General features: G+C 47.1%; 1 protein-coding gene and 1 pseudogene across 2 annotated transcripts in view; one reads left to right on the top strand and one right to left on the bottom strand.

The window, feature by feature from the left end:
* The first annotated feature begins 1,452 nt into the window (after positions 1-1,452).
* LOC110223526 (small ribosomal subunit protein eS26 pseudogene) lies at positions 1,453-1,801 on the top strand (annotated as a pseudogene).
* A 6,401-nt stretch (positions 1,802-8,202) lies between these two features.
* MKNK2 (MAPK interacting serine/threonine kinase 2) overlaps positions 8,203-17,691 on the bottom strand; it is a 34,573-nt gene continuing 25,084 nt past the window's right edge. For both annotated transcript variants that reach the window (XM_021009130.2, XM_021009131.2), the window contains 4 exons: positions 17,345-17,539; positions 16,569-16,733; positions 12,627-12,670; positions 8,203-12,043 (listed from right to left, as the gene is read on the bottom strand). In XM_021009130.2, the coding sequence (XP_020864789.1) occupies positions 11,785-12,043; positions 12,627-12,670; positions 16,569-16,733; positions 17,345-17,539 (663 nt within the window). In that variant the 3' untranslated portion in view covers positions 8,203-11,784. The remainder of the gene's footprint in view (positions 12,044-12,626; positions 12,671-16,568; positions 16,734-17,344; positions 17,540-17,691) is intronic.

Genomic DNA, 17,691 nt, shown 5'->3' with positions numbered 1-17,691 from the left:
GAGAGCACTAAGCCTGGTGTCAAAAAGATCTGAATTCTTTTTTTTTTTTTTGCTTTTAGGCAACTGGAAGTGACTTGCCCAGGGTCACATAGCTAGTAAGTGTCGAGTATTTGGTCTGAGGTCGCATTTGAACTCAGGTCCTCCTGACTTCAGGGCCAGTGCTCTATCCACTACACCACCTAGCTGGCTCTAAGAACATCTGAATTCTAATTTGGCCTCAGACACTTACTAGCTGTGTGACCTTGGGTGAGTCACTTAACCCTGTTTGCCTCAATTTCCTCAGATGTCCAATGAGCTGGAAAATGGAACGGCAAACCACTCCAAAATCTTTATCAAGAAAACCCCAAATGGGGTCATGAAGAGTTGGACATGACTGAACAACAAAATTAGTATACAGTTGAGATATTGGTCCATACCTAGTTTCTACCAAACTTCATTCCAGTTTTCCTAGGAATTTTTGTCTGTTAAATATTTACTAGCACACCTCTGTGTTGCTTTATAAACATTGCTTGAGCGCGGCTGGAATGCAGTAGAATTCTGAGAGTAACAACACACATTTATGTAGTACTTTCACGTTTGCAAAGTGCTTGGCATCCATCTTCTCACTGGAGTCCCACAACACTCTTGGTCTACTCAAATACCCAGTGCCTCTATGATCCCATGGATGTGGGCATTCTGGCCAGTGATGCGCCCCTCCAGGCCAGTCCATTGGAAGAGACTTGTGTCCACTTTTTTTTCCTTTTTGGTGATGCAGTCAGGGTTAAGTGACTCACCCAAGGTCACACAGCTAGTAACTGTCAAGTGTCTGAAACTGGATTTAAATTCAGGTTCAACTGACTCCGAGGCTGCAGCTCTATCCACTGTGCCACCTAGCTGCCCCTGTGTCCATTTCTTCCTGTAAGTTTATCCCAGCCACTCCATCCAACGTGGAAAGGTTTTAACTACTGAGAACACCAAGAGATCACCTAAGCTAGTCATCCCCCACTCTTGCCACATGACACCAGCTCATCTTTTTTTGCTCATACATTTCTCTGATAGCATCTTTTACTCCTCCCTCATAAAGTAATGTATCACATCCTGCCGATGTCTACCATCCATTGTCCTTCCACCTATTTTCAATTTCACCTCTTGAGTATGGCTTGGTCATACCACAATGCTAGGAGGGTACTGGTGTTTAGATAGATAGATAAATAGATAGGTAATATGTGTAGGTATGAATGTATGTATATATACACATATACACACACACACATACATACATGCCTTTGTTTTGGAGAGAAGTAATTAGAATAACTTTGCAATTTCCCAAAGACTATCCAACCTGCAATCTTCTCGTCCAGTTCTGGGTTCCAGTCATTGTACATTGGGAGCATTTGTCCAGATAGAGTGCTTTGTACACAGTAAGTACCTAATAAACGCTTGTTGACCCTTTTTCGGTAACTGGCTTCCAAGATGACGAAGAAGAGGAGAAACGACAGATGCACCAAGAAGGGCCACGGCCAGGAGCAGCTCATCCCCGGCACCAACTGCGCTCGCTGCATACGCCCAAGGACGACGCCGTGGAGACGTTCGTCGTCCACAACATCATGGAAGCCGCGGCGTTCAGGGACGTCTCCGAGGCCAACGTCTTCGACTCCTACGTGCGGCCCAAACTGTATGTGAAACTGCATTACTGTGTGAACTGCGTGATCCACAGTAGGGTAATGAGGAATCGATCCACTGAGGTAGGAAAGGACCGGACACCCCCACCCGCTTCAGCCCTGCAGGTGCTGCCCCCAGACCCCCTCCAAAGCCCATGTAAAGAGCTATCTGCCCATCAACACTCCTGAACTGATCGGGGAAAAAAAAATAAAAATGATCTACCAAAAAACAAAACACAAAAAACCCGATACATGTTTGTTGACCGACTGATTGATTGATTGATGGTCATCCTGATGATAGACCTCTATAACCTACCCATTCAACTGTGCATCCCAGTCTGTACAACAGGCATTCCTTACTCACTTGGTTTGTCCTAAGTGGGTAGTCAGACCAAACTCCTCTTATATTTATTTGTTTGTTTATTTATTTATTCATTTATCTCTCTACCTATTTATTTATTTATTACAGATCTCATCTAAGAATTTCTGCCTTCTTTTCTAAGGGTATTCTTTATTTAAAAGAAACAGGATAGACAAAGGAATGTGTAGTGTGGGCCCAGAGTTGCTCTGTATACTAAGAAGATACAATCATGCAAGGAAATTCAAGATGCAGGGGTAGAAAGCTTCATGAAGAATATTTGAGTGAAGATAAACAAAAGTATAAGTAAAGGGATATTGTCACAGGTATATCACACAGACCACTTGCAAAGAAAGAGGAAATATGTGAGGAGACGGGGGAGGGAAGGTCACAAGTCTGGCACAGAAACATGATGTATTAATAATGGGGGACTTCAATTATTCAAATAATTGACTGGAGATCCCCCTCTGCCAAGAGAAGAGCATCTAATGAGTTTCTGACTTGCCTTTGTGATAATGTCATCATTCCAACAGTGGAACCCTTAATGAAGGGAGTTTTTATTTTAGAGTTGGTTTTTACAAATGAGGAGGAACTGGTTCATGGGAAATGGGGGAAATTTTGAGAAGCAGATGGTTCCATGTTAGAATATACAGTAGAGAATGAGAGAGAAGCATTGTGCAGCATTCACCTTTGATTTGGGGAGAGCAGATTTCAGAGGATTCCAGAAAAGAAAAGGTGGGATCCCATAAGCCAAAATTCTCCAGGGGAAGTCAGCCCAAGAAGGATAAGAAGCTGTCAAGAACGAAATTCCAATGACACAAAGAACAATTCCAGTGAGAAGAAAAAGAGTTGCCTAAATAGATTGATTAGATTTTAAAGATGCAGAGAGAAGTTAGGAGTAATGGCAGGTAACAGTGGGCCAACACAAAGCAGCAACTGATACTCACACAAGGTTTTTAAGGTTTGCAAAGCATTTCCCACACACTACCTAAGCTGTTCCTCCTAAAAACCGTGGAAGATAAATGTGCTATTCTCCCAAACACGTGGCGTGGTCCAATACCTTCTGGATCAAGAGTACTAAAACTCAGAATCAGTTGAGGCAGACAAGGAAAGAGGCTGGTGACAAAAAGCAGTGGTTTAAAAAAATGATGTTGGGGGGCAGCTAGGTGGCACAGTGGAAAGAGCTCTGGCCTCGGAGTCAGGAGGACCTGAGTTCAAATCCGACCTCAGACACTTCACACTTACTAGCTGTATGACCTTGGGCAAGTCATTTAACCCTAATTGCCTCACCCCCCCAAAAAAATGATATTGGGAGGAGGAGGAGAATCAAAGAAGGGATAAAATGACTGCTAGAGGTGGATGGGATCATGGTCATGGACAAGGGAGAACAGAAGAGGCATTCAGTTCTCATGCCACTTGTCCATCTTGTAGTCATCTTTGAGTTAGGGAGAACACAACAGAAACGGCTAATGGGGAGGGAATACCCAACGTAAGTAGGGGGACTATAGGACAGCACCTCACTGCCCTGGCTGAAGCCAGCCCATCAGGCCAGCTGAACTGTATCCCAGGGTGCTGAACTCATTGGCAGATGCATGGTCAGTGATTTCTAAAAGATGTGGAGAATAAAATGCTAAAAGAATAATGAGGGAATGATTTTTTTCTTTTATGGAAGAGATGAGGCTGTAAATTAGAAGCCAGTGAGCTTGACTTCAACTCCTGGGAAAATTCCAGACTGTGTTATTAAAAGGATGGTTAGTGAACCTGTAGAAAAGGCTATGTAATCACAGAGTCAACACGGTTCCAACAAGGACAAGTCATACCAGATGAACCTCATTTCCTTTTTTTTTTTGATGGAGTTACTAGACTGGTAGGTCAGGAGAATGTTATAGGTGTAATTTACCTAGGTTTTAGGAAAGCAGTTTACAAAGGTTCTCATGCTTTGCTTGTGTAAAAGAATGAGAGATGTGAGCGATAAGACTGCACAATTAGGAAATCTTAAAATCATCTGTTGACAGTTGGATGGAATAAGTGATCAATGAATGGTTTGACGTTAACTTGGAATGAGATCTCTAATGGAATGTCCCCAGGATCATAAGGCTAGAGCAGGAAGGGACCTTAGAGATTCTTTCTCCAACCTCCTCATTGTGCACACCAGAAAAATGAGAACCAAGGAAAGGGAAATGACTTGCCTAAGGTCACATAGGTGCTAAATATCAGAGCAGGGATTTGAATACAGGTCCCCTGACTCGAAATCCAGCATTCTTTCTGTTCTACATATGAATACACATATACATACATATAAAATACATATAATATATACAAACACATGTGAATACATAGAATATATATATAGAGAGAGAATACATACTTTTAGACCAGGGGTGGGGAGCTTGCAGCCTCAAGGCCACATGTGGCCTTCTAGGTCCTTGGGTGTGGCCTTTTGACTGACTCCAAGTTTCACAGAACAAATCCTTTTATTAAGGGGATTTGTTCTGTGAAGTTTGGATTCCGTCAAAGGGCTGCACTTGAGGACCTAGAGGGCCACATGTGACCTTGAGGCTGCAGGTTCCCCAACCCTGGTTTAGATTATGTGTATGTATGTATGTATGTATGTATGTATGTATGTATGTATATGTCAAGATATCACCCCAGGATGTCACTGGTCCTCTTCAAAAACAAAGGACAAACAACACCACATATATACATATAGATCACTAGATCTATCTATCTATCTATCTATCTATCTATCTATCTATCTATCTATCTATTTATCTATCTATCTGTCTGTCTGTCTGTCTGTCTGTCTCAGGAGCTCTGCCTAGCCATGGACTTTAACATTTCTACCAATGACTTTGAGAAAGTACAGTCATATGTTTATCAGATTTCTAGATGAGAAAAACATCTGAAGAGCTAGCCCATATGCCAGGTGAAAGCTCAGATCCATGAAGATCTTGGTGAGCTAGAAGGCCGGGCAGAATCTATAAAGGACACATTTTTAAAGGGACAAATGTAGTCTTATACTTGAGTTTAAAAAAAAAAAGGCTTTCCAAGTGCAATATGCAGATACTTTGGCCAGGCAGCAGTTTTTCTGAAAATTATCTGGGGGCAGGGGGTTAATGGGCATAAAAGACTAATATGAACGAACAGTGTCATATGACAGCCAAAAACCTAATTCAATATTAGGCTGCATTCAAAGGGGCAGGAGAGGCAGTGTTGCCTAATAAGTAGAGACCCAGAATCAGAGTCTGGGTAACTTGGGTTTAAATCCCAATACACTGGGCTATGTGACCCTGGACCAGTCACTTAACATCTTAATTTCCCAGGTAACCCTCTAAGACTACACTGTAGAGCAGCTGTTGGCCTGCACTGATAGAGCAGGGTGTCCACAGTGAAATCATACGCCCAAAGCAGAAGAGGCATGATATCCAGGACTAGGAAGGTGATAATCCCATGCCCACATCTCCTCCATACTCAAAAAACCCCCACTGGACTGGCTCATTCCCACTAGCTGTCACCCACATCTCCCCTCTCTTTTGTGGCTAAACTTCTTGAGGAATCTGTCTGCAATACATGCTTCCACTTTCTTTCCTCTCACCCTCTTCTTGACGCCCTGTCTTCTGACCTCGACATTCATCTGAGACCGTCCTCTCCAGAGAACAGACCAGGCAAATATGATGGGCTACTGGACCACAGGAACTCAGGGAAGAGACATTACCACCGTGGGCTGAGGTGGTCCACAAAGGCTGTCTGCAGGAGGAGAGATTTGAAGTGAAAGTATAATATGAAAGGAAGGGTCCCTTAGAACATCAGCTTAGAATCCCCAGCCCAGAGGTAAAAGGGTAAGAGCTACAGGAGGGGCAAGACTGAGAAGGTCTGTGTTATAATCCACAGGAGGGAGGGAAGGGGAAAAGAGAGGAACGAGGGATGAAAGAGCAGGAAGAGAGAATAAGGGAAGAGAGAGTGAAGGAAGAGACAGAAAGGGAGCCACCTTGGAAAAGAGGAGGAAGATGAAAAAAAGAGGCAGAGAGAAGTAGGGAAGAAAAGAGGAAGTGAAGAGAAATAGGGAAGAACTGAAGGAAGAATCAGAAGGAGAGGAAAAGAGAAAAAGGAAGGGGAAAACAATGGTTTGATTTTTGTCTTTGCATTCCCAGGATTTAGAATAGTGCCTGGCACATAGCAGGCATTGGACACATACATGTATATTGTTATCCCCAAAGCTGAACGCAAGATTATTCTTTTCCTTTTCAGTTTTTTTCTATGCTATCTGAATCACCCTGCCTTGTGCAGACACAGCCATCTACATGTTGTATTCCTTGGCTCTCATACCCCAGCCAGTAGAAGAGGCTCTCGTAGGAGTAGGGTGTGTTATATTTTATTTTTATATCTCAGTTCCTTGTACTTAGTAGGTACTTGTTAGTAATGGGGGGGGAGGGGAAGAATGATCTTAGAAGATGTAACCCAAGATTATTTTACAAGTGGGGAAAGAGATCCTAGGAATTGCCTCCCTTAACCTTCCTCCCCTCCACCTCCAAGAGACACACGGGTTGTCCTTCTTTCTGGAAGAGGACCGCAATGATATCACTATGTTGGGGTCAAGGTACAGTGTGGCTGATCACACCAATATGAGCTCAGAAGGCTCTACCAGTTTGGGCACAAATAATCCATATGGACATCTGGAGTGGAGATAACTCCAAATCTGAGCATCTCACCTTTCTTTGAACTACCACAATTCTTCTTTGCTCACAGAGCACAGTGCCTTCTTTGATGTGGGCATCCCATGATGGGCAGTCCTCTGCCAGTGTCTCCCATGTGTCATAATCGATTCCAAAGTTCTTCAGAGAGGCCTTGAGAACAGACGCCTACACCCAAGCAGAACTGGTCCTGAATCCTCAGAGCCTACTGCGACACCCCAATAAGTGCCCAAGTAGCTTTCACCTGAGTCTCTCCAGTAAGGTGGAACCTGCCTGACTCATCCACTTGTAGTACAAAATTAAAATGGCAGAACCACTCACAGCCAGATGGCCAGTTAAGAGGAGTCACTGCGCATATGTCTGTACCCTCCTTTGGGCTGCAGGGGGAATACATACAACAAAGGACACAATTTTGAGCATCGGGTCAGAGTTGCTTGGGTTCACAGTCATTTTTTCAGTCTCCAACTCTGTGACCCCACTTGGGATTTTCTTGGTAAAGATACTGGAGTGGTTTGCCATTTCCTTCTCCAGCTCTTGTCACAGATGAGGAAACTGAGGCAAACAGGGTCAAGTGACTTGTCCAGGGTCACATGGCTAGGCTGGATCTGAACTTTGGGCTTCTTAACCCCAGGTCCAGCATTCTATCCACTGCACCACCTAGCTGTCCCAAGAGTGTTTACACTAAAGGAAAGCTCCTCCCACTCCAACTCTACACATAGCTATGAGAAGTCTACAGGCCTGCATGAAAAGTTTGGATTTTTTTTTGCATACTAAGGTAAACATCTTGGTTTTCAAGTTGCCTACAATTGTCCTCGTAGGCAGTACAAAGCAAAGTTTTCACTAATGTCTCATGAGGAGCGACGACGGGGAGGCAAAGTATCAAACGTCTTCCACAGTTACTTAGGACCACTCATTTTTACGCTTAGTCTTACAGATCAAATTGGGATGGGGGTAATCTCAAATCCTTGGGTTTGCTCAGTTTACCCCAAAATAGAGACTAGCTCTAAAACAGTCACTCATGTCAGGAGAAATGTTAAGGCGCCATTTATTTTTATTTTTTGGCTTCCTCAAGATTTGTATCTCCAGTTAGTTTTACCTACTAGATTTGGTGCATTGCTCTGCCTCCACTAGGTCATATTGGGTCCTGTGTCCTCCAATGTTAGCTATCTTTCCTAGCTTTCTCCCCTACTCTTATGCCCCGTGACCCTAAGCCCATCATTTCTGTTCCCTATATAATGCAGATCGTGCATGCGCCACCTGCCTCCCAGTGCAAACCTTGAAGCGCTTGAAGCCTGGGGAGCCACCATCCCCTCTCCAGGCACTTATTCTGCCTTAGATCACTAACGTCACCCCTTATGTACCTGCTCCCCTGGTCTGCCCCACCCCTAGCTCCACGAGGGCAAAAGCCAATGTGATACTCATCTGTCTCCCAACTAACACCCAAGGAGTGGGGTCCTAACCAACGACCCGGGCAGAGCACCCCGTGGCAAAGACCACAATCTTCTACAACTGATAGGTTGCAATGCTTTTATTAAATTCTTACAAAACAGAATACAAAATTCTGGCATTTGATAGTTGTTATAAAGGAAAACTCTTGAGCTGTATCAGTTTACCTGGTACCCCATAGTTAAAGTGCTTTTTTTTTCCCTCCTTTTCTTTCTACTGGGTTGGTGTATATTTTGTTTTAGTTGTTGTTTTTTAGCAGTTTCTAAGCTGACATCCCCCTTCTCATGGGGCAGTCTTGGATACCAGCAGTGCAGTGTGTGACATCATCTCGGCCACGTTCAAGAACGGCCTACCCCGTGCTGGGGTGGGGACAGGGGGTGCATCTCTTTATGAGCCTTGAAAAAGTCAGGTTCACAGTAACATTTCTAACCAGTTCCAAGTTGAATTAAACGGCTGAAGGGGGGGAGAAGGGGAAGAGTTGGGCAGGAAGGAGAAAGTGAACCTAAATTTAAAAATCAAAAATAAAAGTCAGTCATCAGTATCAGCTAAGTTCTGATTAGTAGGGGGAAAATAGCAATTTGAGTCTCCAAGGCTTTTTTTTTGGGGGGGAGTTAAAAGAAAAAAAATTCCAGAAAACTCCCAGCTAGAAAGAACCACTGATTTTCCATTTACACCCCCATTCTACTCAAGAAACTTCAGATACTGCGGACAGTGTCTTTGGAAGTGAGTCAGAAGTCTGACCTGTGAAGGGGGCTGGAGTAAGGGGCAGGAGACTGGAAGGTGACCTCTCCATCTTCCTCCTCTGTCATGCCCCACCCCACAACACTCAATAGGTCAGTAGAGGAGGAAACTTCAATCCTCCAAGGCCCTGCCCTGGCCTGCCAGGTTATGTCCAAAGAAGATTTGGGGAGGATTGGAGGTCAAGGCATATGGAGGGGGGGAAACATTAGGAGGAGAGAGTTGCTTCTTTAAAAAAACAAAAAAACCCAAAAAACCTCTGCCCCCTCCTCCAGGTGTGACCAGGATTCCAGGTGTAGTGTGGGGATAGCCTGACCCCGACTTACACCATTCAAGTATTCTTAACGTAAGACAAATACCCGTTGGGTGGGGGTAGAGGGCAGGATGAAATGGACAAGTCAGAGTAAAAACAAATTGCTCCAAAAATCCCTAAAAACACACAACGTACAATCTAAAGACCTTGGACTCTGAAGAAGCAAGCCTATCATTTCCCCAGAATCCCCAGCTTCCACCAGTGGCTGTCTGAGCAGGCTTCACGGCTTCCCCGGGTGGCCATGGGACGAAACTCACACGTGTGACCCAGACTAGTCAAGGGAGTTCTGGCTGACGGCTGGAAGGGGTAGCAAGGGGACAAGAAAAATGCTATTTGAGGCTTAGGGGGGCTGACTATAAAGAAAACCTGAGCACTTCTCTCCAAACACGTCCCACCATCTTCACACCTCCCTGACTGGGAAAGAAAAAATTTTATATACACACACACACACACACACATACATACACACACACACATATATATATATATACACACACATACATATATACATACATATATATATATACATATATATGTGTGTGTATATATATATATATATATATGCATACATAAGACGGAGCTGGTATTGCATAGTTTGTCCCTGCCCAGAATACAGAGGCGGGGTGGGAGGAAAACCCCCACCCAAGGAGGAGCCCTCTCGGGAGGGCTTCTCTCCATGTGGGACGGCGCCGGAGAGGAGAAGGACCTGGAGGAGGCACAATGTCTCTCCACAGGATTTCCTGGTTGGAGCGTTCCATCGGACATCTAACTCGAGCCCTGATCCCCTCGGATCTGCCCGAGCCCCAAGATCCAAGGCCCCCAAAGTCCAAGCAGGAAACTACAAGCTTTTGTTCCTGAAAGTTGGCAAATGAAATTACTCCCCTTGGGCGCTGGGCTTTGTTTAAGCTTCGGGCTTCAGGGTGGGGAAGGGGAAGATGAGGGACTTCTCCCCATTCTATCTCCACTGACTGAAATTGCCCATTCTGGGCTTAACTCCAAACTTAGGGGAGCCCTGAAAATGGGTGTACATTAGGCCCTGGGGCCTGGGTGCCGATCTCTAGGCACCTGAGCATCCCGGTCCAGCCGACGAAGGTGAATAAGCTCCCCCCTTGTTCCTGCCCCGCCCCCACTCTCTGCTGTCCTACCAAAGGTTGGCACAAGTTTGACCAGGGTGTGGGGGGTGGGGTTGGGGCTGCCCCACCCAGGCACCATAGCAGCACCACCCCCACCTCAGGAGCTGCCAACAAGAACCCCAGGGAACATGGGGAAGCCAGCTCTCCTCCTTCCTCCCTGCCTGGGACATGGGAGTCACCCGTATTTTTATGGCCAGACCAGAGCCCAGGATCCCAGCACCTTCTGGCAGGCTCTCGTCCCCATCACTAGCAGTCAGGTACACTTGCTTCCCTCGGGGACACCAATATGTAACAGGGTCCCAGGGAAAGAAAATAAAAGGGAATTTGCAGAAGACCCAGATTGTCTGCCCCAGGAGATGGGGGAAAAGGAGGGAGGGGAGTTTTGCCTGTTGGGGATGAAAAAGGGAGAAAGCCAGCCACTACCCCACTCTTAGACTACATTCTGGCCAGTCAGTGATGGGGTAGGATCGGGGAGGGAGGAGGGAGAGAGCTAGGGGGAAAGGAAAGCCCCATAGGAGTGGCCCAGCTTGGGCGTGGGCTCTACCTCCCCTGTAGGACATCGCCCTCCTGGATCCTACTGCTCCAAGGCCAATGTGTCCAGGTGGGCTAAACTCATCCTCCAAGCAAGACCCCAAAAGGAGAGCTTGCGGCTGGGTGAGGGAAGAACAGGAGAAGGGAGGAAAGCTATTCTATCTGGAGTGAGTCAACACTTCACCTCGAGCTTAGGCATGGACTCCACTCCTTTCTCAACACTGTACACAGGCCAGGTGGGGAAAACCTCCTTAGAATACTGAGAATTTCCCATGGGGCTGGATGAATGCAAAATGAATTTTTATATATCATATATACATATGTATAAAATGCATATGTATATACATATATAGAAAAAATGCATATATGCAGTGGCAGGGGGCGGTGGGGAGGGGAGAACAGTCCTCCCTTCCCCCCCCCCCCCCCGACCAGGGGCCCATCACCTGCTCTGGAAGGCCTCTGGAGTCAGGAAAACAGGCCTTCCTCCTGAGCCGATTCTTTACACTCGATCTGGAAGGGGGGCAAGGGCAAGGTGAGGGTGGGTGACCGGGCAGGGGATGGAGAACTACGCGCCTCTTCACACAACTGACTGGCCGTCTTTCACAGTATGGGGTGAGCTGAGCTTCCTTTGGCATAGGAAGAGAGGGGACCCCCAACAACAAAAAAGGACCCACAAATGTCAGTGTGCTACACGCCCTTTGAGCGTGCCTGGGGTGTGTGCCACATTCTTGCTTTGTTGGTAAATACCATTAGACCATTTAAAAATATTTATAAAAAAAAAATTACTCCCAAGGTCAGCTGAACTCCCTGGAAACCAGCCAGAGGAGGGAGTGATCGCCGGCTGGCAACAGCTTAAAAAAACCCAACCCAACCCCGGCGAACCTCGTCAGGATGAACGTACAGCAGGGGCTGGAGGGGGACCCGGCTGGGGCCATTACATGTGGTCGCTGACCAGGACCAAGGGGCTGACCAGGTGCTGGGGGGCTGGCGGGGCCTTGGACAGGCTGGCCTTCTGCCGCCGCTGGGCCAGCTTCGACTTGGATGGTGGCGACAGCTGCATGGAACATGAGGTAGCTTTGATGACGATTGGTCGATTCTCTTCCTCCTCCTCGTCTTCTTCACGCTGCGCCAGCTGGCGGTTCACGGCAATGGCCTCTGCCGCAAAGGAGGTGAGTTCTTTGGCACTGCTGTTTCTTGGGGATGAAAGGAAGGGAGGAAAGAGTCAAGGTCAACTCAACAATCCCTGCCACCTCCCATTACCAGCCCTCCACGGCTAGAATTGTGGGGTTTTACTGGGGGGCAGGGAAGGATGCAATTCTAGGAGGAATGATGGCTTCTGGGTAGGTATGGCAGGGAGTACTCCTGCCTACATTTCCTCAAAACCCAGATGACATATCAAAAAAGGAGCTGGGACTGGGGTCCGGGTGTGAGGCCAGAAAAAGTTGAAAGTCACAATCCCAGGCACTTAAGACCATTGTGTCAGGGTGATAACCACTGGGCTAAGCTGGCCGACAGGAATATTGAACTGCTGCCTCAGAAGGCTCAAAGCCTCTAATTTAGGAATGAGCTCCTCAATTCTAACCAGGACAAAGCCTCTTTAAGATCGGCACCGGACGAGCTGGCATCTTCTGTCGCCAAACCTCTGGGGAGGACAGGTCTTCCAGTGAAGGCCAACTAAGGATGACCTCCTTCCCTTGCCAGGCCTAGAACCATAAGCCCCTCTCTAGAGCAAGACTGAAAGATGGGGGGGGGCGGAGGGGTAGAGGGTTGCCTCACCTCTGCAGGATTATTGGAGTGGGAAAGGTGTTATCCGGAGCACACTGCAATGAGAACACAGGACTTTCATTAGTCACAGGCGACGCTGGTGGCGAGCTTAGGGCCTCGGTCACTCCTGAGGCCCTGCTTTAATCGGTTATGGTGACAGGGTGGGTCTGCATCCTCAGCCATGAGAAGGCGGCTGGGACCTGATGCCCAACTTGGACTTGTAGTCCAAAGACCCAGAGGTCCTTCAATGCTGAGCTAGGGAAGGGGCATTTTCCTTAGGAAGTAATGGAGAACCCCTAGAAACTGCTGAGAACAAGTTCTAAGCCTGACCCTGCCATTTAGCAGTTCTGTTACCGTGGACAGACAGACTCCTTCCCTTCACTCTCTCATTTGCCCCATAGAGTTGGGCTAGGAGAAGCAAACAGAGATAGCTACAAAGCACTCTGTGAATCACAAAGGAGTGTGCATATAAAGGTTATGATTATGACCTTTGCCACCAATATGCCTGTGACCTTGGCCCAGGCCCTCCACTTCTCTGGGGGTCAGTCCCTTCTCACCTGGGAAGTGGAGACCCCGAGACTTCACCACCCACCTCCCTTACAAGGGTAATAGAAATACAATGAGAAAATGCATTGGAAAGCAATTTAGAAAAAAGCCAAGTTAATGTGCACATGTACAGGATTAACGCCATCAGATCCCAGGGAAACAAAGGCATTCCCCTCAGTGGCAGCACTTCCTAACATTTCCAGAGCCCCAGGGATGCTTTAGATTCATAGAATTTTGGACCCAGGAGGGATCTTAAGAGATCACCAAGTTCAATCTTCCCATTAAAGAAAAGAACAAACAGATGAGGAAACCAAGGCCCGGAGACTAAGCAACCAAATGTAAATGACATATGTAATAAATGTAAACAACGTGTTGTAAATACTGTAAATGTAAATAATCAATTTACATGACAGATGAAGACGCTGAGGCTACTTCCCTAGGTCAGACTCCACCAGCTTGCAATGGTCAAAGAGATGGACAGAGTGGGGACTGGAAGCAAGCTTCCCAAGGTATAACAAGGTCCAAAAAAACAACTGAAATCGGAATGAGGACGTGTAATGGGGTGAAGAATAACTTCATTTCCAGGACATCTCAGTGTTGGTTGAACATGCTCCCAAATTCGGGTGGTGGAGATGTGCAATAGATTTTTTCACATATATGTTCACTTTTCTTCTTTTTTTAAAGATCTCCTATTAGGAAGGCAGCCTCCATTCTGACCAATAATTATAACACATATTCTATACCTCTGTGACTTCAGGCAAATCAGCTGAGCCTCTGTTTCCTTCTTTGTACTCCTAAGGTACTTTCTAGCTCGATATAGGGAGGATACACTTGAATTCAGCAAGATCTAAATTTGAATGCTACCTTAGACATTCAGTTGTCTGACCCAGGGGACATCATTTAACCACTCTGGGCCTCAGTTTCCTCATATGTAAAATGAGGGAGGTGAATTCAATGAGCACTAAGGAAATTCCCAGCTCTGAATCTCTGATGTATGGATCATTCTCATTCAGACCTTTTGACAGCTTCAGGGTCTTCTCATCTATTCCCACCTCATCTATCTAATCTCTCCTTCAACAAGTAGTTTTTAAAGAGACATGCAAGCCTTGCACACCACCACCATTCTAGACCAGCCTGGCACTTCATCGTCATGGAAAGCCACAAAATCTGAGTGAGATCGCTAGCTGGGCCATCCCTTCTCCCTTTCTCCTTTCCATACTGTGCTCGGACCCCAAGGTCTAGCCCAAGTCCAACAAACCTTCTGGGATCACCTCAGCCAACCTTCACCACTCCCCAGTTTCCCAACCCCACGAATTTCTCCAGAGCTATCTATGCACCCCACTCATTCAGCCCTGAGCAAACATGGCCTAGGATTATTACTTCTTTTCCTATACTTATTTGCCTTATCTCCCCCAAACAGACGTTTATCTGCAGGGACTGAGCCATCTCCTTCTTCATGGCCCCTGGCACAGGGCTGGACATATAGTAGGTCCTAAGCTAAACATGTTTAGTGGAATGAAGAAGCATTGCTAGCCAAGAGTGTGAGCCTACTGTTCAAAGGCAGCCCAGGACAGTGGGCCTCTCTGGCCTCTGGAAGCCAGGAGACCTTCCTTATGTTATGTTCTCTCTCTCCCTCCTTCTGGACAACTCTCTCTACTTCAGAGACATTACCGTTAACTGTTTCTCTCCTCTGACATCTCTAACTACTCAGCATGGTGAAGTAGGCCGAATATTGGCCTAGGCTTAGACCCAAATCCCAACTGACACTTAATTATCTGTGTGATCCTGGGCAAGTCATTTGACCTGAGTCTCTGTTTCTTCCTCTGTAACATGGCGGGACTGGACTAGCACTATGTCAAGATCGAAAGAGGCCCTAGAGGCAAGGAGTCAAACAAACCTGAATGGAAAAACAAACGATAATCTTTACGTCGATATAACTGGTTTCCTTCATAATCTTATTATTTCATTTTACATATTAAAGAACATTATTCTGAGAGAGGTCCACAAGATTTTCCAGATTGCTAAATGGGTCCAGGACAAAAACAAGGTTAAGAACCCCAGGACTACGAGGGTGCCCAGTCCTTGATACGTGGTCTGGCCATCTGTCACATTACTGTGCAGTTGGTGAATGCACTAGCTTTGGGGGCTGCCTTTCTTCCAGCGTCTGGAGGAGAGCGAGGAGGTGGGGGGGAGAAAACGCCAAGAGACAGATCTAAGCTTAATTAAGCTTGGGCAGTCTCCTCTCATGAGAAGCCATCAGGCAAGGTCTGCAGGATTACTCATTACAGAAGAAATTCTTGACCAGGTATGAGCTAGACTGGATATCTTGAGGTCCCTTCCCACCCAGATGCTCACTTACATCTGTGAAAAACCTTCCAAGAAATCCTCCTCATGCTCTGCCCACACCCCAGGCCCCAGCAGCTGGTGGTGACCTCCACCCCATCTTACTCTGTGGTACTTTGTGTGCGTCTCAGTCTTAGAGATCTAACTTCAACACACAATAATCTGCTTCATGGCACCATTGTCTCTCCGCCTCCTGTAGCCCCAACAGAGGCCAAATTCAGGTCCACTAGCTAGCATTTAGTAAGCACTTCCTCTGTGCCAGGCACCCTGCTAAGCACCAGATGTAACAGGCTTCCCTGCTCCCAAGGAGCTCACCCTCTAACGCGAGAGACAAGTGCGAACCACCACGTACAAATTCCATGACAATGGAGACTCTGGTAGAACCTCCCCTCCCCTCACCAAGCCAATCACTGTGTGCTGAATTAAACTGAGCAACGGCCATCTATCTGCTCCCTGGAAGGCTCCAGCCAGGTCGCTTCAATGGACCTCAGTTTCCTAATCTATAAAGTAAGAGGGACAGGAGATGAACTTTCTAAGGTCCCTTCCTCCTTTAAAGTTTCAGAGTTGGCACAGAATCATGGGAAAAGTACCGGGCTTGGCGTCAGGCAGCACGTGTGGAAGTTTCATCCTGACTTCTCAATAGCTTTAGGACCACAAAATATGAGTCACAATTTTCCTCATCTGTAAAATGGGGACACTCATACTACCTACTTCACAAGGCTACTGTAAACCTCAGAATACTGTAGAAATGTGAGGAATTATTATTACCCATTACTAAGTCAGACCAGCTCATGGTTTCCCATTATTCTGATTTTCCCAGTTTTATCATCAGTCACTACCTCTCAGGGGCTCCGTTCTCTTCATCTGAAAAGGTGCCTTCCTGGTCTCACATTCTGTAATTTTTTGACACCTGGAGTAAAACCCAGGGTTGAGGAACCCCCACCTTTGTCCCCTTAAGGATTCAGAGGGTAGTGACCCTTCCCTCTCCTTCTCCAAGTTCAAACACATCACCACCTAGAACCTAAGGAGAAGACTTGGATACCTCCCAGACCCAGTGACACTTACCCCTTGCACCCAGGGGTGCTGCAGGACCTGGGCCGCGCTTAGCCGCTTCTTGGCATCCCGGACAAGCAGCTTGGAGATGAGGTCTTTGGCTCCAAAGGAGATATGGGCCCAGTCCTTGTCGGGAAACTCGTACTTGCCTGCCTGGATGCTCTCAAAAAGCATGTTCTGGGGGGAGGGCCAGACGAGGTTAGCTGAGGAATGATTAACTTTAAGAACCCTAGTCCCCGACTCGCACCCCTGCTGTGGACCCCACAAGAGGTCTGGACACCGTATGTGTCACTGGGGATAGTTGAGGGAGCTTGGGAAGAAGTAGCGGACATGATCCCTCTCTCTCTCGCCCCGAGTATGCATGTATGTAAGTGTGCGTCTCCGTCTCTGTCTCTGGTCCCCATACTGGTGGGAGGCATCCTGTAATTGAAGGAGCCTGGGATTTCAATCCCAGCTCGGGAGCCGTGTGTGACTGGCCAACTCTCTCGGTCCCAGGGTCCTTCTGTGTCAAATGAAAGGTGGGATGAGAATAGCTACACAGGACCTTTCTAGTACCAGCAGTCTGTGAAATAGCATTTCCAGGGCCAAGAGAACAGATCTCTGCTCAGTACCAGAGGACAAAACTTGGAAAATGTCAGCGGGATGGGAAAAGTCACAGAGAATCAATTCTGGCTCCCCTGAATTTCTTAACCATAAAAATCCATGATGATCAGAGGGAGAAACGAAGGGTAAACCCAGCAAGCACCAAAGAAATGCCAGGGCGGGCACGGCCATCCCTGGGCCCTCACCTGGCAGGTGTGACAAGCTTCGCCCCGGTCCCAACCGCAGTCACTGCCACAGTGGCCCACAAAGGGTGGGTAGCCGCTGAGCAGGATGTAGAGGATGACGCCAAGGCTCCAGAGGTCACATCGCTTGTCGTAGATGGAGGCCTCCTCGTTGAAAGCTTCTACCACCTCGGGGGCCATGTACTCTGCAGAGCCACACTAGGAGGGAGAAGGGAGGGGGGAGGGTTAGAGTTGGCCGCTGGGAGAGCAGCAGACACTGCATGAAGACCTGTGGAGTGCATGGCACAGGGGACACGGACGGGCGCTCAGAACTTGGCACCAGGGAGGGGTCCGTAGTGGCAATCAGGTCC

The sequence above is a fragment of the Phascolarctos cinereus genome, unplaced genomic scaffold, assembly GCF_003287225.1.
Source record: "Phascolarctos cinereus isolate Bilbo 61053 unplaced genomic scaffold, phaCin_HiC Scaffold_4;HRSCAF=312, whole genome shotgun sequence".
In the NCBI taxonomy this organism is placed as follows: domain Eukaryota; kingdom Metazoa; phylum Chordata; class Mammalia; order Diprotodontia; family Phascolarctidae; genus Phascolarctos; species Phascolarctos cinereus.
This window is presented reverse-complemented; position numbering and strand designations above follow the sequence as displayed.